Source organism: Haliaeetus albicilla, chromosome 8 (assembly GCF_947461875.1).
Source record: "Haliaeetus albicilla chromosome 8, bHalAlb1.1, whole genome shotgun sequence".
NCBI lineage: Eukaryota > Metazoa > Chordata > Aves > Accipitriformes > Accipitridae > Haliaeetus > Haliaeetus albicilla.
Window position 1 is genome coordinate 41,625,926 of NC_091490.1, and position 19,437 is coordinate 41,645,362.

Consider the following 19,437-nt stretch of genomic DNA (forward strand, 5'->3'; position numbering starts at 1 on the left):
TGCAGCAACTGGCCAGAGCCTTTTCCTTGAACAGTCCATGTCTTACAGTAAGACTGTGTTCCCTGCGCCGTGATGGGACTGCCGAGGGTAAAAGAATGTATGTGTATTATGTACTTGGATACGTGTAGGTATAGTTCTTAAATAGACATGGGGCATATGGTAGGGTCAAATGCAAGGCAATAAGGTGCTGTCAGAAACATATTTTAGCATCTTAGTGTGCGTGACATGAATAGCTAACTGTTCAAATATACAATCCTTGTACATCAGCTTAATGGGACACAGGGTACTCAAGGCAAGAAGGGTCAGGTCCGTATCTTAAAGTGGCCTTTTTTGACCTTCTTACGGCACTTCTGTAGAGATGTAAGTGATGCTGAAAAAACATCTAAAGAGGGTAGTAGAAGTCTGTCATTAAACTGTCCTGCATCTGGAAGTCATGAGGGATGTGGGTTTTCCACACCTCTGGAAGTGGGACTGATGTGGGTGACAGAATATGGAACCAGGTACGCTGGTAAGCAACACTACTTTGAACTTTAGGCTAGGAGATCCAACGCCGAGATGCTTTAGACGTGCGACCTGTCCTTATAAGGGTGAAGATGTTTTTTCCAACACTCAGCCTTTCCTCTTGCTCCCTGCCAGGTCTGTAACATCTGAGAACCCGCTCAGGCTGTGGGAAGGGCTTGCTGCTGTGTAGGTCAAGGTTAAGACTCTAGTGCATCTACAAGGGGAAAAAATGACTTTCTGGCAAGGCAAAGCCTTAGGATCTGGAGGAAATGAAGCCTGACTGCTGCAGGTCGCAGGTCAGATTCAAGGCTTTTGTGCATTGACACATGCCTAACCTTTGGTACTAACCTAATCTAGGCCAGTGACTTTCAACTGGTGATCTGTGGCTTAACTGTGGGATCCCCAACAGATCCTAAGAAAGGAGGGGAATAAGGAAGACGTGCACGCTGCTTAGGAGGCTTCTGTGTGCTGTATGCATTCTCTACAGCAGTCTGCAAATCAGGGGGGGTTGGGAGGGTGCTACATCCCTCTGATTTTGTATTTTTTAATGTGAGAGGTTAGCTCTGTGGGTGCAGGGGGGTATAACACGGGAAATACTGTTTTGCATTTATCTTCAGTGCGCCTCGTGTTCTCTTTTGTCCGTAGACGCAGGACGGCGGCTCTGCAGGGCCTCGGCAAGTTGCAGTGTTGGTGGAGCTATTCTGGCAGCACCGAACGCGCCGCCATTCCCGCTCTCCCACACCGAGGTCTCTCCCCGCCTCAACCACCGATTTTCGTGCTTTTCTACTTCTTGGAAGCTGACTTTTCTCAGAAACCTCTCGGTAATCCCCTGTTTACAGTTTACTCCATCCGATGGCCGTCTTTAGCAAACTTTATAGTTTTTAATTTCCTCATAGCGTGTGTAGTTTTGGGGAAAGACATCCTTCCGGACCAGCCCTTTTTGTTGGCTCACGCAGCCACGCGCACGGCCCTGCCGTGTCACCCAGGCCACGTTTGCACGAGCGGGCCCATACACAAGCCCCAGAAACAACCGGGAGCTAACGGCCCCGGGAGTTAGAGGCCTCTTGCGGATTATTCAGATTATTCGCATTATTCGGACAGGCGACAGGGCCTGGAGCTCCCTGGGGGGGACAGGACCCCTCGGCCGAGGGGCTGCATTGGGACGGCGGCTGTCAGAGGGAGAACCGTTCGGGTCTCCTGTCCCGCAGGCTGTTTGCAGGGCTCTCCGGGACCCGGTTTTTAGAACAATAACCGGCACCGTGGCCTCGGCCCCGGAGAGCGAGGGGCTTTCCCGGCGGCAGAGCGGGCGGGGGGCGGCGGGTCGGGGCTTCTCGCCGGGGATCCCCGGTGGAGCGCCGGTTCCGGTGGGTGTCCGGTCCCCCGTCTGTCGGTCGTTCCTTACCCCCCCCCCCCAACCTCCCCCCCCCCTCGCCCCCGCTCCCGCGGCGCGGCGCTCCCGGGAGGTGGCAGCGGCCCCGCCCCGCCCGCTCGTTCCCGCCAGCGGCGGCCAATGGGCGGGCGCCCGCCGCGCACGGGGCTTTTCCGCGCCAAACTCCAAAGCCCGGGGAGAGCGCGGGCGGCGGCCGCGGGGCGTAGCGCGGCACCGGCCTCCAGCACCGCCACGCCGGTGAGTCCCGCCGGGCCGCCCCCCCCCCTCGACCCATCCCGCCGCGGGACGGGGAGCGGCCGGTGATCACCGGAAAGGGGGGGATGGTGGCGGGGAGGGGGAGGTTTTTTTCCCCGCCGTCTCCGTGCCGGCGGTGTTGCGGGGAGCGGCGCCCCAGCCGGTGACAGCTGCCGGGGCGCGGTGCGCGGGTCCGCTGCTTCTCCCCCCCTCCCCGCCCCGACTCGGGGCGGGTCTCCCCGGGGGGGGGGGGTCAGCGCTCCGGTGCCGGTTTGCGGGATGCGCGTCGCTCGGGGGCTGTGGCAGCGGGACCGGCCCCCCGCCCCCCCGAAAGGGGACCGCGGGAGGGGGAAGTGTGACCGGGAGGGGCGGTGACCGGCGGTGGCGGTGAGGGGTACGGCTCGGCATCGCCCCGCTTGGCTTTCGGGGGCTGATGCTGACGGCGCCTGGGCCGGGTCCGGGGACGGCGGGAGGCGTTGACACCCCCCCCCCCCCCCGCCGTTTTTTTTCCGCGGTCGGAAAGAAAGCGATTTCCCCCCCCGCCTCTGGGTGAGTGTGCGGGTTGTGGGGCTGCGGCCGCCGGTGCTCCCCGCGGCGCGATGGGCAGCCCCGCTCCCCCGTGTCTCTCCCCCCCCCCCCGCCCCGCGGGGAGCTCCCACCGGGCCGCGGTGGGAGGGTGGGGGCGGCCGGCTGGTGACGGCCCCTTTAAGAACTCCCTCTCCCCCCCTCTCATTTGCATGATCGCGCGAGATTTCGGCCGCGGAGGGCGAGGGGGGGAGTCCCCCGCGAGAGCGGAGGGAGCGTTTCAATTGTGGCGCGAGATACAGTTGGCGCGCGCCGCCCGCCCGCGAGGCGGCAGGGAGGCACGGGTGCAACCAAAGCCGTTAGGCTGAGCGTGGAAGGGGCGGGATTAAGCCTCCGCTAACCAATCGATGTCGGAACCGGCCGGGTTGTGGACCAATAGCGCGGAGGGGGTGGGTGGAGGTGAAGGGCGGGGGGATGGAGGGCGGGCCGGCCGGCTGGCTGGCGGGCCGGGCGGCGGGGCCGGGACGGCGCGGTAGGTTGAGCGGTCTCATTGATACGGTACCCGGCGGACCGGATTCCTCGGGTACCTTCGTTTAAACGCTCGTTCGTTCTCTTCCCGGGGGGATACAGGACCGGCGCCATGTGGATCCAGGTGCGCACCATGGACGGGAAGGAGACCCACCGCGTGGATTCGCTCTCTAAACTTACCAAGGTGGAGGGGCTGCGCTTACGGATACACGAGGTTTTCGGTGTCGAGCCTCACCGGCAACGTCTCTTCTACCGGGGCAAGCAGGTACCGACGCGGCGGTGGGGGGGGGACGGGGACACGGACACACGTTTGACAGCCCCAGCCCCTCAGCGGCGGGGGCGGGCGGGCGGGGGGGGGCGCAGCCGCTGAGGCGGCTGCGCCCCCCCCCCCCCCCGCCCGCCCCCCCTCTAACCCTGTCCCCCGCCAGCTGGGGAGGGACGTTTTAAATTATTATTTTTTTTTAATTGCGTGAAAAGGGGGTGTTTTGCTGCCATCTAGTGATACCCGGGCTCCCTTCTGCGCTGCTCGGGCGGCGGGTCTGCAAGGAGAGGAGTCAGCAAGATAGTGTTGTGGGGTTTTTTTTTGTTGTTGAGTTGCAAAGGTTTTGTTTTGTTTTGTTTTTTTCCCTTACTATTTTTTCGTCTAGTGTGTCGCTTTTCTGTCTTGACGCCGCCTTTGCGAAGTCACTGAAAATAACAGATATTACCAGGGGCGTTCTGGTCTTAAAGTCCTTGAAGTTTTTGACTCTTGAAAGTTTTACCGCTCTGAAAGCCGTGAAGGTCCCGTTTCCCATTTTCTTCTGTAAATTGGGATAGCGGCTCGTGATTTTTAAGTTCTTCTGCTCTTTTATCAAAATCTCTTTAGTTACAGAACTTGCTGTAGAATCTTGAGTGGCTCAGTAGTATATTATGTTCTGGACAGCATGTTTACAATCGGAGTTGTACAACTATTTTCTTCCACACGAGTTAATAACGTATCTAAAATAGCAGTAAAAGACAACTGAAACTGTTTTCAAATACATTTTCCATATCCTGCATAGTACTGCACTGCTAAATCATCATGCTAAAGAAACTTCTGAACCAGTGGTTGGTTCTTCAAAGAAATTAATATCAGAAGTAGTGGGCTGCTTTAGACTGTAGTTGGAATACTGTGAGATGGATGCTGTTAGCCAATTTCTTCTAGTCGCTTTTTTTCCACCTTTCCCTCCATTTTAGGATGACTAGAGCTCGCTGTACGTTACAACTAGCAGGTGTGACTGTAGGATATGGAAATACATCTGGACCAGCTTTAATCTAACAAGCTCGGGTACCAGTAGTAGTAAAAACCGAGTCTTGTAGGAATATGTGGCATCTCTGAAGGGCTTGTGTCACCTCCTTTCTGTTGCGTTAGTGTAGATTCGAGTGCAGTAACTGCCCATTTGTGGTTGTAGATAAAGTGATAAGGGAGGATTAGTCCAGGGTACATGTCAATTGTCAGACTTACACTGAAATCTGTAGATAACTAAGGTTAAACAGATTTTCAGTAGAAGTGGTACCTTTTTTTCAGTAAGAATGCACTTGCCTTACAAAAATAATTCCTCTCTGTGTAATTCCAGTAGTTCTTAGTTTAGGTGTGGTTTTAAACAGAAACATTTATCCAGTGTGATCTAACCTCTCTTCGTCATCGTTCCCCTGCTGCGCTCATTTGTGCTTTGTCTAGCTTTTTGAATCATCAGAAATGTTCAAGTTTGTATTAGTTAAAATTTTAAAATTATGTTAGAAAAATATGTGTTAATTAAAAAAACTAGCCTCCTTTGTTAGAGGTACGTCTTCAGATGCTGGTGCTTCTTTCAGACTGTCCTTTGAACTCCTGAGGGTTCATGTCCTGTTCATGTTCTCCATTTTTCCTTTTCTGTTTGCACTTGTTGTCACTTGTGTTCCTTGGTGATAACTACCGTTGATAATGATACCATATTTGTGATATTGTCTCTTTGTTAAGAAGAAGCAACCGATTTCTGGTTTGTTCTTGTGTATCTCCATGAGTTTTCATCTCTAAGCCAGAAAAAGTCCAGATCACTTCCTGTACAGTCAGATTTCCAGGGATTGTTTCATAGCCATTTTATGCCATAAATCAGAATTGAATTATCATGGTGATTCCTGTGAAGTGTAAATTTTTGTGGTTTTGCTCTGTTTCCCCCCCGATAGAGAACAAAGCTCTGGGGATTGCTTTTTCTGGTGGTTTGGGCTGGAAGGGGATGATCATTTCCTGTATAATTTCTTAGTCAGACCTTAAATATGTGGTGAAGCTTGTCTAAACTTCTAAACTGCGCTGTGGTCTCCAGTATTACATTTTAACTCTAAAATGGTAGTGCTCCTCAGAGTTCTTGAAGGGTAACTGAGAGACCTATTTAGTCCTCTGTACTTAGTTTTTGCAGGGGTAGGATCTTGATTTGACTACATACGATGCCAGACTTGCAAAATAAACTCTTAAAATTAGAGATGGTGTGAAATTAGGACATGCCTGGCTACGCTAAAAAGTGATTGGGTAGTTTCAAGTTGAATTGAATCTTTTTTGATTATACTTTCAGTGGAAAAATTGTGTGCTTGCCCAGAGAAAAGTGGGTGATTAACTCTTTGGCTTCTACTTAATGTCACATTTAACGGAGTGGTGTTGTAACAATAATCTGGAACATACACACTTAAAATATAAAGACCAGTCTGCGTTAATGTTTGTGTTAAGGGATGTGTCTGAATTAAGGAAGAAAGACTTTCCTTTTGAGTTTGTAGGTAACGTGGAATTATCTTTAAATCCTGATAGGAATGTAGGGGATCTGTAGTTCTTTAAGTCCTTCGTCCCAGAATTGATATTTCTAGGGAATGTACTGCAAACCGTTTCAGATCTCCTAGAACACTGTGGCTTAATCTGGGTAGCGAGTCTACCGCGGTATGGAAGTCTTGTTTTTCTAGCTTGTAGAGTCCGTTGAAAAAAGAACATTTTAAATAGCAAGAATAACAGTCTATAAGTAACTGTGGTGCTGAAGAACTGCCAAGTCCCTTGATCCTTAATGGTTTTCAAGCAATGTGGTCTGTCTTGGCACATAGAGACAATTACAGCATGATGGGTGGTTTTGAATTGGCAAACCTCGGTTGAATGAAATGACCAGATTATTTTGATGCTTTCCCTGTAGATGGAAGATGGTCACTCCCTTTTCGATTACAGCGTTGGACTGAACGATATTGTTCAACTCTTGGTCAGACAAAGCCCAGCAGTGCTTCCTGCTGTTAGTAAGGAAAAGGATTCCGAACTCTCCGACACAGACTCTGGCTGCGGCTCAGGCCAAAGCGAATCTGACAAAAGCTCTCACAATGGAGAAGGTGCCATGGAACTGGAGGGACAGCCGAGCACAGCGGCACAGGCTGACTGGACTGACCCGGGATTTGGCCTCTATAAGGTGAGTCATTAAAAAGCTAAGATTACTTAAAACTGCACTTTGGGAGGGGAATTGTTTCCCTGTAGTAGAGAATTTCTGAAAATCTTTCATGCCTCAATTGTGTGGGTATTTTTTTTTCTCTTTTTCTTAAACCCTCCAACAATAAACAAAAAAATACCAACTAACCCACAAACCAATTAAATGCAACATGTTGTAGGTCAAAATATTTTATTTTTCATTTTATCCTTTTAACTAAAACTACAATACGTTAATTGATTAACAAAAATAAAAGGCATTCAGAGCGCCTGTTTTGGTTTAAAAAAATTTCCCAATATTTTTGCTTGGAGTCACTGCATTTGTCAAAGTTGAAACTTTCTCAAATGAACAAAAGAAAATCTCAACCAGCTGTTCAGAATCATTTTACTTGTCTGTTTCAATGGATTTTATTACAGATCTGGTGATGTCTTTGCCAGACTATGAGCAAGACAGTTTTAAAAGTCTGTTAGAGACGAACTAACAATGGTTTGTACTAGATAAGAAAGCTGTCTGTACACATTGATATCTTGATAATGGTGAAGTTCTTGAGATGGTTAAATCTTCAAGTAGACTTGGAAATTAATGCTTAATTTGAAAATCCATTCTGGTGAGCTGTATACTTTGTTTTGTGTAGATCAATGACTTGGTCGATGCTCGAGATATGAATATGGGAGCATGGTTTGAAGCCCAGGTCGTAAATGTAACCAGAAAAAAACCTAGAAATGAAACAGCTGACAGTTGCACAGATCCTGATCAGCCGACAGCCGTTCCTGAAGAAGATGTAATATATCACGTGAAATATGAAGAGTGAGTTTTGTTACCTTCTTGGCTAGTAAAGTCATTTGGATCATGATGTTGATGGGAAATTTTATTGTGGAGATCCACAAGGTAAAACAGAACTGGGCTGACACGGTAATGATGTTATTGAGCCCTGTTAACTGTAAGTTTGTTTTACAGTCAGAATTCCAACTGGAATTCCAGGGGGTTGGAATCATGTTTTTAGAAATATGAAATGCTGTTATCCAAGTTTTAAATGGGATACAATAGCAGCAAAGTTAAACTGCCCGATTCTGGCTGTGTCTGTGTGGGAGAAGGAGATTTTATTCTTGATGGTATTCTTGTACGTTGCACGGTATTGGTTCTTGAATCAACCTGTCTGGATAAAATCTATCACTTATAAAAACTATGATGTTGAATCTGACTTTTCTTCTCTGTCCTTGTGTGCTTCCCTTCTACTTCAAGTTATCCAGAGAATGGAGTTGTAGAATTGAGTTCGAATGATGTAAGGGCTCGTGCACGGACTATTTTGAAGTGGCACCAGCTAGAAGTAGGACAGGTGGTAATGGTCAACTATAACCCCGATGAACCAAAAGAGAGAGGTTTTTGGTACGATGCGGAGATTCTGCAAAAAAGGGAAACGAAAATGATCAAGGAGATAAATGCAAAGATAATACTTGGGTAAGCAAATTCATAATGTGAAATAAATTGAATTCCCCAATTCTTCTTAAACTTTCATGAGGTCTGAGCGACTCCACTGAAAAAACTGATGCAACAAAAATGGTGCAACAGAAGTGCTGGGGAGGGATGAGAAGCTGGACTGTCCTTTTTGGGTGATTGACGTCGTTGTACTGCACTTTTGATTAACTTCCACTGGAGGAATTGGACACTTCAAGGAATCACAGGGCATGCTGATCTGTGGATTCACATAATGCTGGGAGGATGCGAAGCCCCCGTATTTGCTAAGAGGCAAAGAACTGTTTACTATGTTAACTATCCATAATGGTTTTACAAAAACTTCAGTGTAATATTTTATGCTAGATATGATAATGTAGACTGAAGCATCACTTTATAAAGATGATGAAAAATTACTCCAGTTCAGTCCTGAAGCAGAAAACAGGCCTACATATAAGGGACTCTCAACTTCAGGAAAAAAAAAAAGTATATATTTGTTTAGAAGTTTCAGATAAGTTTCACATGGTTGCCAGAATATTCCTCTTTTTTCCTCTCACCACACTGATTTTGACTTTTTAACTATAAAATGTGAGAAGAGTTAGTCTGAAATATATTTGGGGGGACAGCAGTCACTAATGATAACTGGAATGCTACAAGTGCCTGGATTCTCATTGAGACAAGAGGGGGTACACTTTAATTGCGTGAAAAAGATTTGATTCGTGGTGATGCTGTCATGCCACTGTGATGCTGGAACAGGTTTCTTGTGATACAGGACTAATACCAGACCAGTCTGCATTACCGATGTACATGCACAGCTGTGAATTAATGCTGTACGATACTTTCAAAGTCTGATCTTTCTGGCTTTTTATCAACTTGTCCTTATAGGGATGCTGGTGATTCCTTGAATGACTGCAGAATTACATTGGTGGATGAAATTTATAAAATTGAAGAACCAGGCAGTGCTTGTCCAATTAGTGCCAGTCCATTAAAACGTGAGTCTGTTGCCTAGTTCTTGCATTTCTCAGTCTTACCTTGTGATATTCTGCTAATTGTCTTTGTGAGGATCAAAGGTCTAAGAGTTCCAAGACACTTGTTGTGACTCCTTTGACCATTTCCAGTGTATCTGGGCACTTACTGGAGTCTGAAGCAGACTCTGGTTTCTTTTTGCTAACAGGACAAAATGGACCTGTGTGTAAAGCTTGTAAGGATAACCCGAACAAGACCTGCAGAATTTGTGCTTGCCATATCTGTGGAGGTAAACAAGATCCAGATAAACAGCTAATGTGTGATGAGTGTGATATGGCTTTCCACATCTACTGCCTCAACCCTCCCCTTAGTAGTATACCAGATGATGAGGATTGGTAAGTTCTAAGTATGTGTGTGTGGTATCACAATTACCATCTAATTAGGAGCAGAAAGTGAGGTCTAGGGCTTCATGCTGCCCTTAGGTGGCAATATTGTGACTGTACGAGGTGAAGACATGTTTGTGTGGCTTTCGTTTTTTTGTAGGACTTCATAGCTTTGGTATGTTTTAAACCAGTGGCTTTCAAACTTGTCTTCCGAGTTTGGGGATATATATGCCTATTCAAAGAGAAGTGGAGCTACCTATAAACCAAATGCAAACCTGATGCCAGGAAGCTTAACTTGTATAATGGATTTTGTGTCACTTATGGGTAGTCCGCAGGCCCTGTCACCATATTAGGCTGGTGACATATACTGTTTTATATATGAAATATATATGGTGATAGATATATAGGGAGATATATAGATAGTGGAATATATCTATCTATGTACATGTAGATAGTGAGATATACCGTTTTATTCCTTGTGTCCTGTTTCAGCATTTTATACAATGACTTTTATGATACAGCTAATTTCCTGACACATCTGCCACAGCTTAGAAGACTGTGCAAGAACACTAGCTCACACAGGTCTAATTCCAACATGGAGAGTTGTTTCAGTGTCCTGCCTAGTTTCACATGGGGAAATTGTAACATTATAACTCAGTATGTTTTGAGGAAATTCTCTTTTAATTCAAGGCTTTGCTACTAGTTAATTTTCACTGACTGGTGACTTTAGGTATTGCCCCGAGTGTCGAAATGATGCAAGTGAGGTGGTTTTAGCAGGAGAGAAATTAAAAGAAAGTAAAAAGAAACAAAAGATGGCATCTGCTAATTCATCCTCGCGGAGAGACTGGGGCAAGGTCAGTTCAAAAGCTGTTCTATTTTGAAGAATAGTGTGTGTTATTTCCTTGTAATTCTTGGCTGATTGGTCTTGCTCTTTGAAACAGGGCATGGCATGTGTTGGTCGCACAAAGGAATGTACCATTGTCCCCTCGAACCACTATGGACCGATTCCTGGGATTCCAGTTGGCACCATGTGGAAGTTCAGAGTTCAGGTATGAAGCTGAATCCTGGCCTGAGCCACTGTAGGGAAAAATGGGAATGATCCAGCTCTTATGAGAAACCTGAAACAGTTAATCTTGGAGTGTACGTTGCTGGATATGTAAGTGCAGAAAGGAAAGAATTCTGGCTTTGTCTAAATCAAGTGTTCCATAACTAATGCTGCATTGTCCAGGCATTTCAAGTGTTTTTTTTCTTTAGTGCTTTTTTTGGTAACTCAAAAACCCCAACCCAAACATATTTGTCTCTAGTAATTTGTCCTGGATATGTGTAGTATCTCCCGCTTGTTGTCCTGGTAAAGATCTCTCTCAAATATGTATAGAAATATTAAACAGAAAGTTTTCTCATCCTGTTACAGAGTTAGGGAAGAAAAAGCACTGCCCTATCCAGATCTTGTTCTCAAGTATTAGGTGAAGGTTGCTATTGCAAGTCTTTCAAAACCAATCCCCTTATACAAACATTTAATTTTAATGTCTATATAATTCTTGAATTAATGGAGCTTTTTCTCAGTGAGAAAGATCCAAACTTCTAAATTCACATAACAAAAAATATCTGTGTGTTCGATTTACTGAAATATTCAACAGCTTATTTTTTAACAGCATTTTTCTTTCCTCTACCTGGACCTTTTTGGAGGGTAGTGGTGAGAACACAGTTTCACCCTGTAATATATGCAAAAGAAATCTGAAATAGTACTATTAGTTAATTTAGTTCCAAGACCAACAGATAAGTCGTTTGTAGCCTGTTGACAGCAGTTGCCTAGCAAACTTTTTCTTTTTTCAGGTGAGCGAATCTGGTGTTCACAGGCCCCATGTAGCAGGTATACATGGCAGAAGTAATGATGGCGCCTATTCCTTGGTTCTGGCGGGAGGCTATGAAGATGACATAGTAAGTGAATCTTGATTATTTATGCCTGAGAACCAATCTACCTTGCAGTTAAAACAAAGACTTGGCCTTAGTTACTTTTTACACTCTATATCAGATGTTTCCCCATCTTGATAATTTTGTTTTTGAGAAGAAACCTAGGCCAAGGAAAACTACAATCCAGTAATATGTGCCAACCTGAGAAACAGGATCATCTAAATTAAGTTTAATATCCATGTGTCAGCTTTTAATCCAAGAGTCCTTAGTTGCCTTTTCAGGGTCTCCATTGCATCCACAGTTTGAACAGAGTCTCATGGTATATGCTGCCAGATCTTCATGTGTCAGGGAAGTGTTCAGAACAAAACTAGGGACAGAAGTCCTACATCTGAATATACCATTTGGTTCTGCTAGCCAAACCTAACCTTTACTAGGCTGTACCAGGCTCTACTGCTCATTCTTATTGCAGATCACTGGTGCATTACTAGTCTGCACCCTCTTACTCCAAATGCCTGTTACAACTTAACGTAAAACAGCTAGCCACAAATCTCAGTAGCCGTTCTAAGTCTTAATTCTGACTGCAAGGTTGTGTAACAGCGTAAGTACTGAGGCACAAGTTACTTTACCCTTCTCTCCTATGTGCCCCTGCACTTCCAAGCAGATCCTGTGCGAGTGGTGTGCACTGTTAGGGTGTGTGACGAGACAACAGTTGTCACCCTGACTCCTCTCTTGGCAGTATAAGGGAGGACCATAGACTGAGTCTGGGAGCTTAAATGGAGAAAGCATCTTTCCTTTTTTTGAGAATACTGTATTAAAGCTACTTGATTAAAAGACTCTTCTGCTTTTATTGAATTATTTTTGTGAATGTGTCGAAACCATCCATATACGTTTCAGGATCATGGAAATTCCTTCACATATACAGGGAGTGGAGGGCGTGATCTTTCTGGAAACAAACGCACAGCGGAACAGTCTTGTGATCAAAAACTCACCAACATGAACAGGTCAGCGATGTTTGCGCTCTGTTCCTAACCTTAGTAGCTGGCAATCTGTCAACCTGAAAAATTGTTTGTCTGGTTTGTATCAAAAGAAACTGGCGAAGTGGAAAAACTGTCAAAATTAGGTTTCAACTGTGTTGTAGGCTGCAGATTAGTTGCACAATGGCAATGCTTCTTACAGTGCACTATAAATGAGACTGAATTGTAGATGGTGTTAGTCTTACATTTAATACTGACTGAAACTTAAGGAACAGAGTAGTAAATTAGTGCAGAAATTTTCGTACTCTCTCCTGAAGACCTTTGTAGCCACTGGTTACCTTGTGAGACCAGATAATTTGTAATTCTGAGCTGTTACTCTTACAAATAAGCGTGGACTTGAGTGAAGGAGATAGTCTGTGCAATTAGATTAATGAATAATGTAATGAAAAATCAGTGTGTTTAAAATGTGGTCTCCAGTCAGGAGGCTTAATTACCATCTCCCAGAGTTCTTAGTGTTATACAAGATACTTGAAAGTCTTACTATTTAAAACAAACAAACAAAAGCCTGGCTACATCCTTTTCAGCACAATGTCAGTACTCTACTACTCTTAGTATTGTACTCAACTCTGTCAATGTGTTCCTCTGAGTAAAATAGTATAGTTAAATTTATTACTTCTTAGTAGCTGGTTTACCATTCAAGCTTTGCTTTGCTTTATCCTCCCCCTGATTCTGAAGAGTTCGGCCTGGTAGATACACTAAGTTGATTGGACTTTCTCTTACAGAGCTCTGGCTCTGAACTGCAGTGCCCCCATCAATGACAAAAATGGAGCTGAAGCCAAGGACTGGAGAGCTGGAAAGCCAGTCCGAGTGGTGAGGAATGTAAAAGGAGGCAAACATAGTAAATATGCTCCTGTAGAAGGGAACAGATACGATGGAATATATAAGGTAAGAAGGATTTGAATTTGCCTGCTGGATTAGGGAAAGATAATTTGCTTAATGGCTGAGGTTTTTTTTATAGTGTATGATGGACTTGCATCTGACTTTTTTAGGTTGTGAAATACTGGCCTGAGACAGGGAAATCTGGATTTTTAGTGTGGCGTTACTTACTTAGGAGGGATGATGAAGAACCTGCTCCTTGGACCAAAGAAGGAAAGGACAGGATGAAAAAGCTTGGTCTAACAATGCAGGTATGCTTTTGGAACATCATCATGGTTCCCCTGGACAATGAACTCAATGGATAGCAGGAATTTTTCTATTATATGTTCTTACTGAGGATGATCTGCTTCGCCTTGCATTAAGAATCAAGAGAATCCTCCTTAGGCCAATGGGGACACAAGTGCTTTCAGTCGCGTGGGTTGGTTGTTTCCTTTTTACATCAGGAGGCTAAATAGACAAAACTCACTTTCTTGCACAGAATTTCTATAGTCTGAATAAGCATTTTGCAAGAGTGGGGATCTATTGCTTAAAATAGAGAACCCCTCCCTGGAGCAGTCCTCCAGAGGTCATTCTTCTGACCTATAATAGCCTGTAAGTCTATGAGCTGGCGTGTTTGCATTGGATGCTTTTTGTTTTGTGTTTTCCTGTAGTATCCTGAAGGGTATTTGGAAGCTGTTGCAAACAAAGATAAGGAAAAAGAAAATAATGGAGATGATGAGTTTGATACCCCGGGGAAAGGAAAGAGGAAAAGGAAATCAGCAGGTTTGTGGAGTAGGCAAGTGGATATAGAAAGCCTTGTAGGTTTTTGTGCGTTTTACCTAGTTACTCTTTTCTGGTTGCTTTTTGTTTGTTTGTTTAAAAAGTCATTGTGTTTTCTTTCAGGTGGGGAGGAAAAACTCATCACCTCTCCTACAGGGACTCCAAAGAAAACTAAAGTTGAGCCATACAAGCTGACATCTCAGCAAAAATCTCTTATAAAAAGTGATGAAGCCAATGAAAAACTGTGGAATGAAGTACTAGAAGCTCTCAAAGATGGACCGGTATATCATGCTTTTCTTTCCACAAATAAAGTGACAATTAATTAGTGAACTATTCCGAGATACAGACCTCTTGGCTGCATAAAGAAACAGTCTCAGACCTATAGCATTTTCTTTTTAGTGTGGACATCCACAGCATAAATTTAAAGTACTGTATTTGAGGTCAGTAAGTAGGATAAGAACTTGTTAATGTGACTATTTTTTCCTTGTTGAACTTCATAGAAAAAATGTTCTATGTCTAAAGTAATCCATTGTGTTTAGTGTGGGGTGGGTTGTTTGTTTTTTTCTGGCTGTATCTTTCAGAGGGTAGTAGCAATAAGTTGATTCAAATGTTCTCTTTACAGAAATTTCTAAATAAAGTTGAAGAGGCCTTCTTGTGTATTTGCTGTCAGGAGGTTGTGTTTCGGCCAGTCACAACTGTATGCCAACACAACGTGTGCAAGGTGAGTAATCGATACAACTCTCCTCTTGAGCCAAGCCTTGAGCTGACTTGTTTAGTGGTGAGAGAGAGGTGGTGGGGGTGGCTGGGGGGGTGGTTTGTTTGGCTTTTTTGCCAGTAGTTAGTCTTTTGGCATGAGGCAAGTTTATATTTTAAAACTTCGTGATTTGATGAAAGTTCTCTGGCGTAATAAAGTCTGTGCTTTAAAGAAAGTTCCACTGTTGTATCGCTACTATCCGATTCCTTTAAAAGATAATGAGAGCTTCTCTGCGGGCTCAGTAATACTGCTAGGTGACACTGATAGATTTGACAGTGTTACAGAATGTATGGGCTTCCGAGTTATTTTTTTAAAGAATGATGTAAAGTGTTTTTGCAGAAGCTGCAACAGTCTTTAACAGCTGCAGGGGAATTCTTGATCTTTAGAAATGTAATTGAATGAACTAGCTCTACCATATACCTAAATACTCCGTCCATGACTAATGTGCTCTGTTGAAGTCCATGTGCTATTGCACGTAATGAAGGAAGTTTTCTTTCCAACTGCCAGCCTTGCATTGCTCTCAGCCTTTCCCAGCTCTTGTCAATACCTGGGTGAACTAGGATATAAAAGGCATCTCATTCTCTCCAGTGGGGGCCTTGCAGAATAAGCTAAACTGCATATCTCTCTTTCTTAACCAGTTATTTTTTTTGTCCTTCACCAGGACTGTTTGGATAGATCCTTCAAAGCCGATGTGTACAGTTGTCCAGCCTGCCGCTACGATCTTGGCAAAAATTACACCATGCAAGTGAATGAAACATTGCAGACCATTCTAACTCAGCTCTTTCCTGGATATGGCAATGGACGGTGATTCTGTAAAGCACTTCTAATTTTCTTTTGTTCAAACTTATTAATGGGTTTTCAATGGGCTTAATTTAAAAAAGAAAAAAGTAGTCTGTGTTCTCCCAGACCCCTAAAAAGTTTAAAGTCTTCCTTGTTTTTAAAAAAACTATAAACTTCAAGGAGTATCCTTTTGTATGTTCGTGGGTTTTGTTTTTGTTCTAAGTGTTGAACTTCGCATTTTTTCTGCCCCCCCCCCCCCCCCAACTGCCATTCATCAGCACAGAATTATTTTCTTTTAATGGACTTACAAAGTGCTTCCGGTAAGGCTGCTAATGATTATTAAAGTTCTCAGAGTGCCCCCTGTGCCCCCTCTTTTTTTATTATTTTTGATTATTTTTTTTTTATTATTCCAAAAAATGGCTTGGTTGCTAGAACAATCTTCAATGTTTGGGGATTTGGCCATAAAGGTAGACTCCTGCATCACCTTGGCAGCATTTTGTACAAGATGGTTCCTGGCTAATGATCTCTTTACCACAAGTGGGTATTTGCTATTTTTTTAAAGAACTGGTTTTTATACATTTGACAAACCTGTCAAAAGCCATTTCCTGCTAATTTTGTATATCAAAAAAAAAAAAAAAAAAAGCTGCTTGTGTATAGCCAAGTAGTTGGAGCAATATGAAGTACTACCTCAGTTGGACTTCTTTCTTACTAGGGAACTATTTGTTCAGCCAGGTGCTGTCTTCTATCCAGAAATGCCATTGTGGAATATACTAAAGCCATTCTTAAGTGCCTTTTGTCCTTTTCTGAAAGACTGGGCTCTGAATCACCATATATATATATTTTTCATAAGCACTGAATTGTTTAAACTTGCCAACCGGATTTTATTCTTTGGGTAAAATATAACACTGTAGCTATACATGACTAGCATGGATTTGCAAACTTTCAGGTTTCCTCCTAATGGTAGGTGTATTATGGTAACATGACTTTTTTTTTTTTTTTTCTTTGTTTCACTGCATTTCTACCTGGAAGTGGAGAATAACCAACTCTGACTCTTTTTATGAAACATTTTGTTTATTGTACATGACACCAAGAAGGCTTACTTTTGTGAATGGGTTGTCTTTTTCTAACATTACCAAAGTTTGCAGTTTAATACCTCAACAAGACAGGGATGTTTTTAATCACACTTTACTGCAGACAGACTGGAACAAATGTGCCTATTTTTGGTTTTCTTAACTCTTACCCTTTTTAAAATTATAATGTTAATATGTTAGGGAAGGAAAAAAAAACATTTTATAGTTTTTTTTGCTGAATTTGTCAATTTTTTTGTACAATGTGCAAGTTGAAGTTCTCAAAATAAATATCTTTTCAGATGAAAGTGTTGACTGTTTTCCTTTAATTATTTTTATCTGAAGCAGGTTTCCACACCTAATTGTTGTGCAGGAATTCATATTTATGTTCCATTATGCTAAGCCTTTTATTTTCTAAAGCCTATTTTTCACTACAAAGAAATGGGGAAAATACTAATTTGATATTCTTGTCTTCAAAATATTTGCTTCTAGGCCCTAGTGAAAGGCATATGTTATGTTAAATTAAAAAAACCCGAAGATTCCCAAAAATCTCTCTCTTTTTGGGGCATAACTTATGTTAGATTTCCACGGTACTAAAATCCAAATAGCGACTGGCTACTGGAATTGTCTGCACATTTAATGAATAAACCCCAAATTGTTAGAAGAGCCATGTCATTTATCATATTGGAGGTGTTTATAGCAAGCTGTGTGAGCATTAACTTAGCAAACCAGAGAAATAAATTAAAACACAGGTTTTCATAAACAAATGCAGATGAAGTAAATGAAGAAAACATACAGGCATTTAAGATGTTGGGGAAAAAAAGCCGTGAAATTAAGCAGCAGTTGCATGATCTGCCCTCTTTAAGTTTATTTTAAGGGTAGTGTTAACATTAAACACTTTCAAATTCAGGTATTTAAATTTCATTGAAAATGTCCTTCCACTTCTCACTCTATATTGTGATGAGAAGAATTTCGGGCGAGTGGGTGGGATTGAGGAAGAGTTGTGTATTTAAACTGAAAGAACCTATTGCCACAACTTCCTTAGTATATTGGTTTTGTTGTTGTTTGGACTTTGGAAAACAAACTTTGTTTTCCTACATAGGTTTCAGTGTACTGTTCAGAGTTTTAGTGTTTATTTAGGATGAATTAGAATTTCTCTGCAAATTAGACACTTTATAATTTGGGGCTTACAGATCTCAACATAAAGCTCTGCTAGGAAAATTACCGTGCTATAAAGTGAGCTGGTGTGTGGCTTTGGATATGAAGGGATTGTTTGTTTTAATGGTAGAGATTATTAATAGGATGATGCTTCGTTTCCTGTACATACTTGTGTACATTGATGTGGTAAAATTCTGGAGTAAATATCCAATATGCGATTTGGTAAAACAAGTGTTTTGTGGATAAGGAATCGGGAAGCAAGAATAACAATGTTGTAAAAAAAAAAAAAAACCAACAAAAAACCCCAAAACAAAAACGCAAGGATCTTTCTTCTATTTTGGGAATTCCCATCTCGCTTCCCAGCAAGTGTACAGAATCTATGGTCTGCACAGTTTAATTGAGCATAAATTAAAAAATGCTCCTGATCGTTCTTTGTCCTGGCAGGCTTCCATGGTCCTCTAACTGCAGCCGCTTTGGAAAGCGTTATCTGTTGTGTGGTGATGGTGACTGCTGGAGACACGGGTACAGGTACTCACCACACTTGTGGCATCCCTGCTGCCTTGGCAGGAGAAGGGGGAAACTGCAGCCAAGTCAGGTCCCCTGGCAGGAGCATGTCCCCCACACTCTGTCCGAAATTTGTTTGCTGTAGTAGCGTGGTACTGCTCTATCTTCTGTGGGGGAAACTGGAAGGAAGCGTAGGCTTAAAAAATGAACTGGTGGGAAGAGGAGGATTCCGTGCACTGCCAGTAGCTGATGGTTAACTTTTTTAAGAACCTCCAGGTACTGGGGTCTACAAGGAACATAAAACTACCATCCAAATACTGTGAGCGCTAGAGCGTGGTACAGCTAACGCCTGATCTCATATTTTTATGTTCCCCTCACTTATCGGGTGCTGTGGTTCCTTGGGTCCCTCTGGGGCTGCTCCCCCCTTTCAAGCATGAGGGGAGGTGTGGGGCTGGGCTCTGAGCTCTGCCCTCTGCGAGGAGCTTGTGGAGAAAACCCCAAGTTTACCACACGCAGCTTTGCCGGCCATTGATGCCGATGGGACTACCTTGCCGTGAAACGTACCGTGGGCCATTTTTAACACCTTTGTGCTAACCCCACTCCAGGCTTTCCTCAGGGGCAGCCTGACTGGCAGCAGCCCTGACGACCATAACCGCGGGCAAGCTGCAGCTCGGGCCTGTGTGGGTCTACCTCAGGGTAAACCCCTCACCCTGCGACGCCATGGCCCTGGGGACCAGCCCTGGCGGGGAGGGGATGGGCTGGGGGAGCAGGGGAACGTTAACGACGAGCCTCCTCCGGCCTCGCCGGACCCCTCGCCCACCTGCCCGGCCGCCATGAGGCCGCCACAGGCCGCAAGGGGGGGGGGGGGCGGTCCCTTCCCGCCCCATTGGCGCAGGGCGGCCGCAGCCCCCCCCCCGCCTCTTCGCGCTGCTGTGCGGCTCCTCACGTACTCACCGCCCCGCGCCCCCGCCGGAGCGCAGAGCCGTGAGGCGCTGACGGGCAGCCCGCACCGCCTATCGAAGCCCGCCTTCCCCGTCTCTCGCCCAATAGCAGCTGAGGGCGAGCCGCCGTCTCCCAACGGCCGCGTTCTATTGGCGGAAAGCGACTGAGCGACGTGAGAGCGACCGGCTGCCCCGCCTACTGGTAGGCGGGCCGTTACCCAGCGCAAC

At 44.4% G+C, this 19,437-nt stretch overlaps 1 protein-coding gene across 3 annotated transcripts; it reads left to right on the plus strand.

The window, feature by feature from the left end:
- Positions 1 to 670: 670 nt before the first annotated feature.
- On the plus strand, positions 671 to 16,914 carry UHRF1 (ubiquitin like with PHD and ring finger domains 1). 3 transcript variants are annotated; one of them, XM_069790286.1, is made up of 18 exons: positions 671 to 797; positions 1,147 to 1,322; positions 3,281 to 3,443; positions 6,346 to 6,609; positions 7,259 to 7,431; positions 7,867 to 8,082; positions 8,962 to 9,068; positions 9,251 to 9,437; positions 10,156 to 10,279; positions 10,367 to 10,474; positions 11,259 to 11,363; positions 12,231 to 12,337; positions 13,093 to 13,255; positions 13,360 to 13,497; positions 13,897 to 14,008; positions 14,129 to 14,286; positions 14,628 to 14,726; positions 15,421 to 16,914. In XM_069790286.1, exons 3-18 carry the CDS (start codon positions 3,291 to 3,293, stop codon positions 15,565 to 15,567), a joined length of 2,361 nt encoding a protein of 786 aa, XP_069646387.1. In that variant the 5' UTR covers positions 671 to 797; positions 1,147 to 1,322; positions 3,281 to 3,290; the 3' UTR covers positions 15,568 to 16,914. The 3 variants fall into 3 exon arrangements, with proteins under 3 accessions (XP_069646387.1, XP_069646386.1, XP_069646385.1); XM_069790285.1 differs by lacking the exons at positions 671 to 797; positions 1,147 to 1,322 and adding an exon at positions 2,023 to 2,128; XM_069790284.1 differs by lacking the exons at positions 671 to 797; positions 1,147 to 1,322 and adding an exon at positions 3,141 to 3,182.
- Positions 16,915 to 19,437: the final 2,523 nt, after the last annotated feature.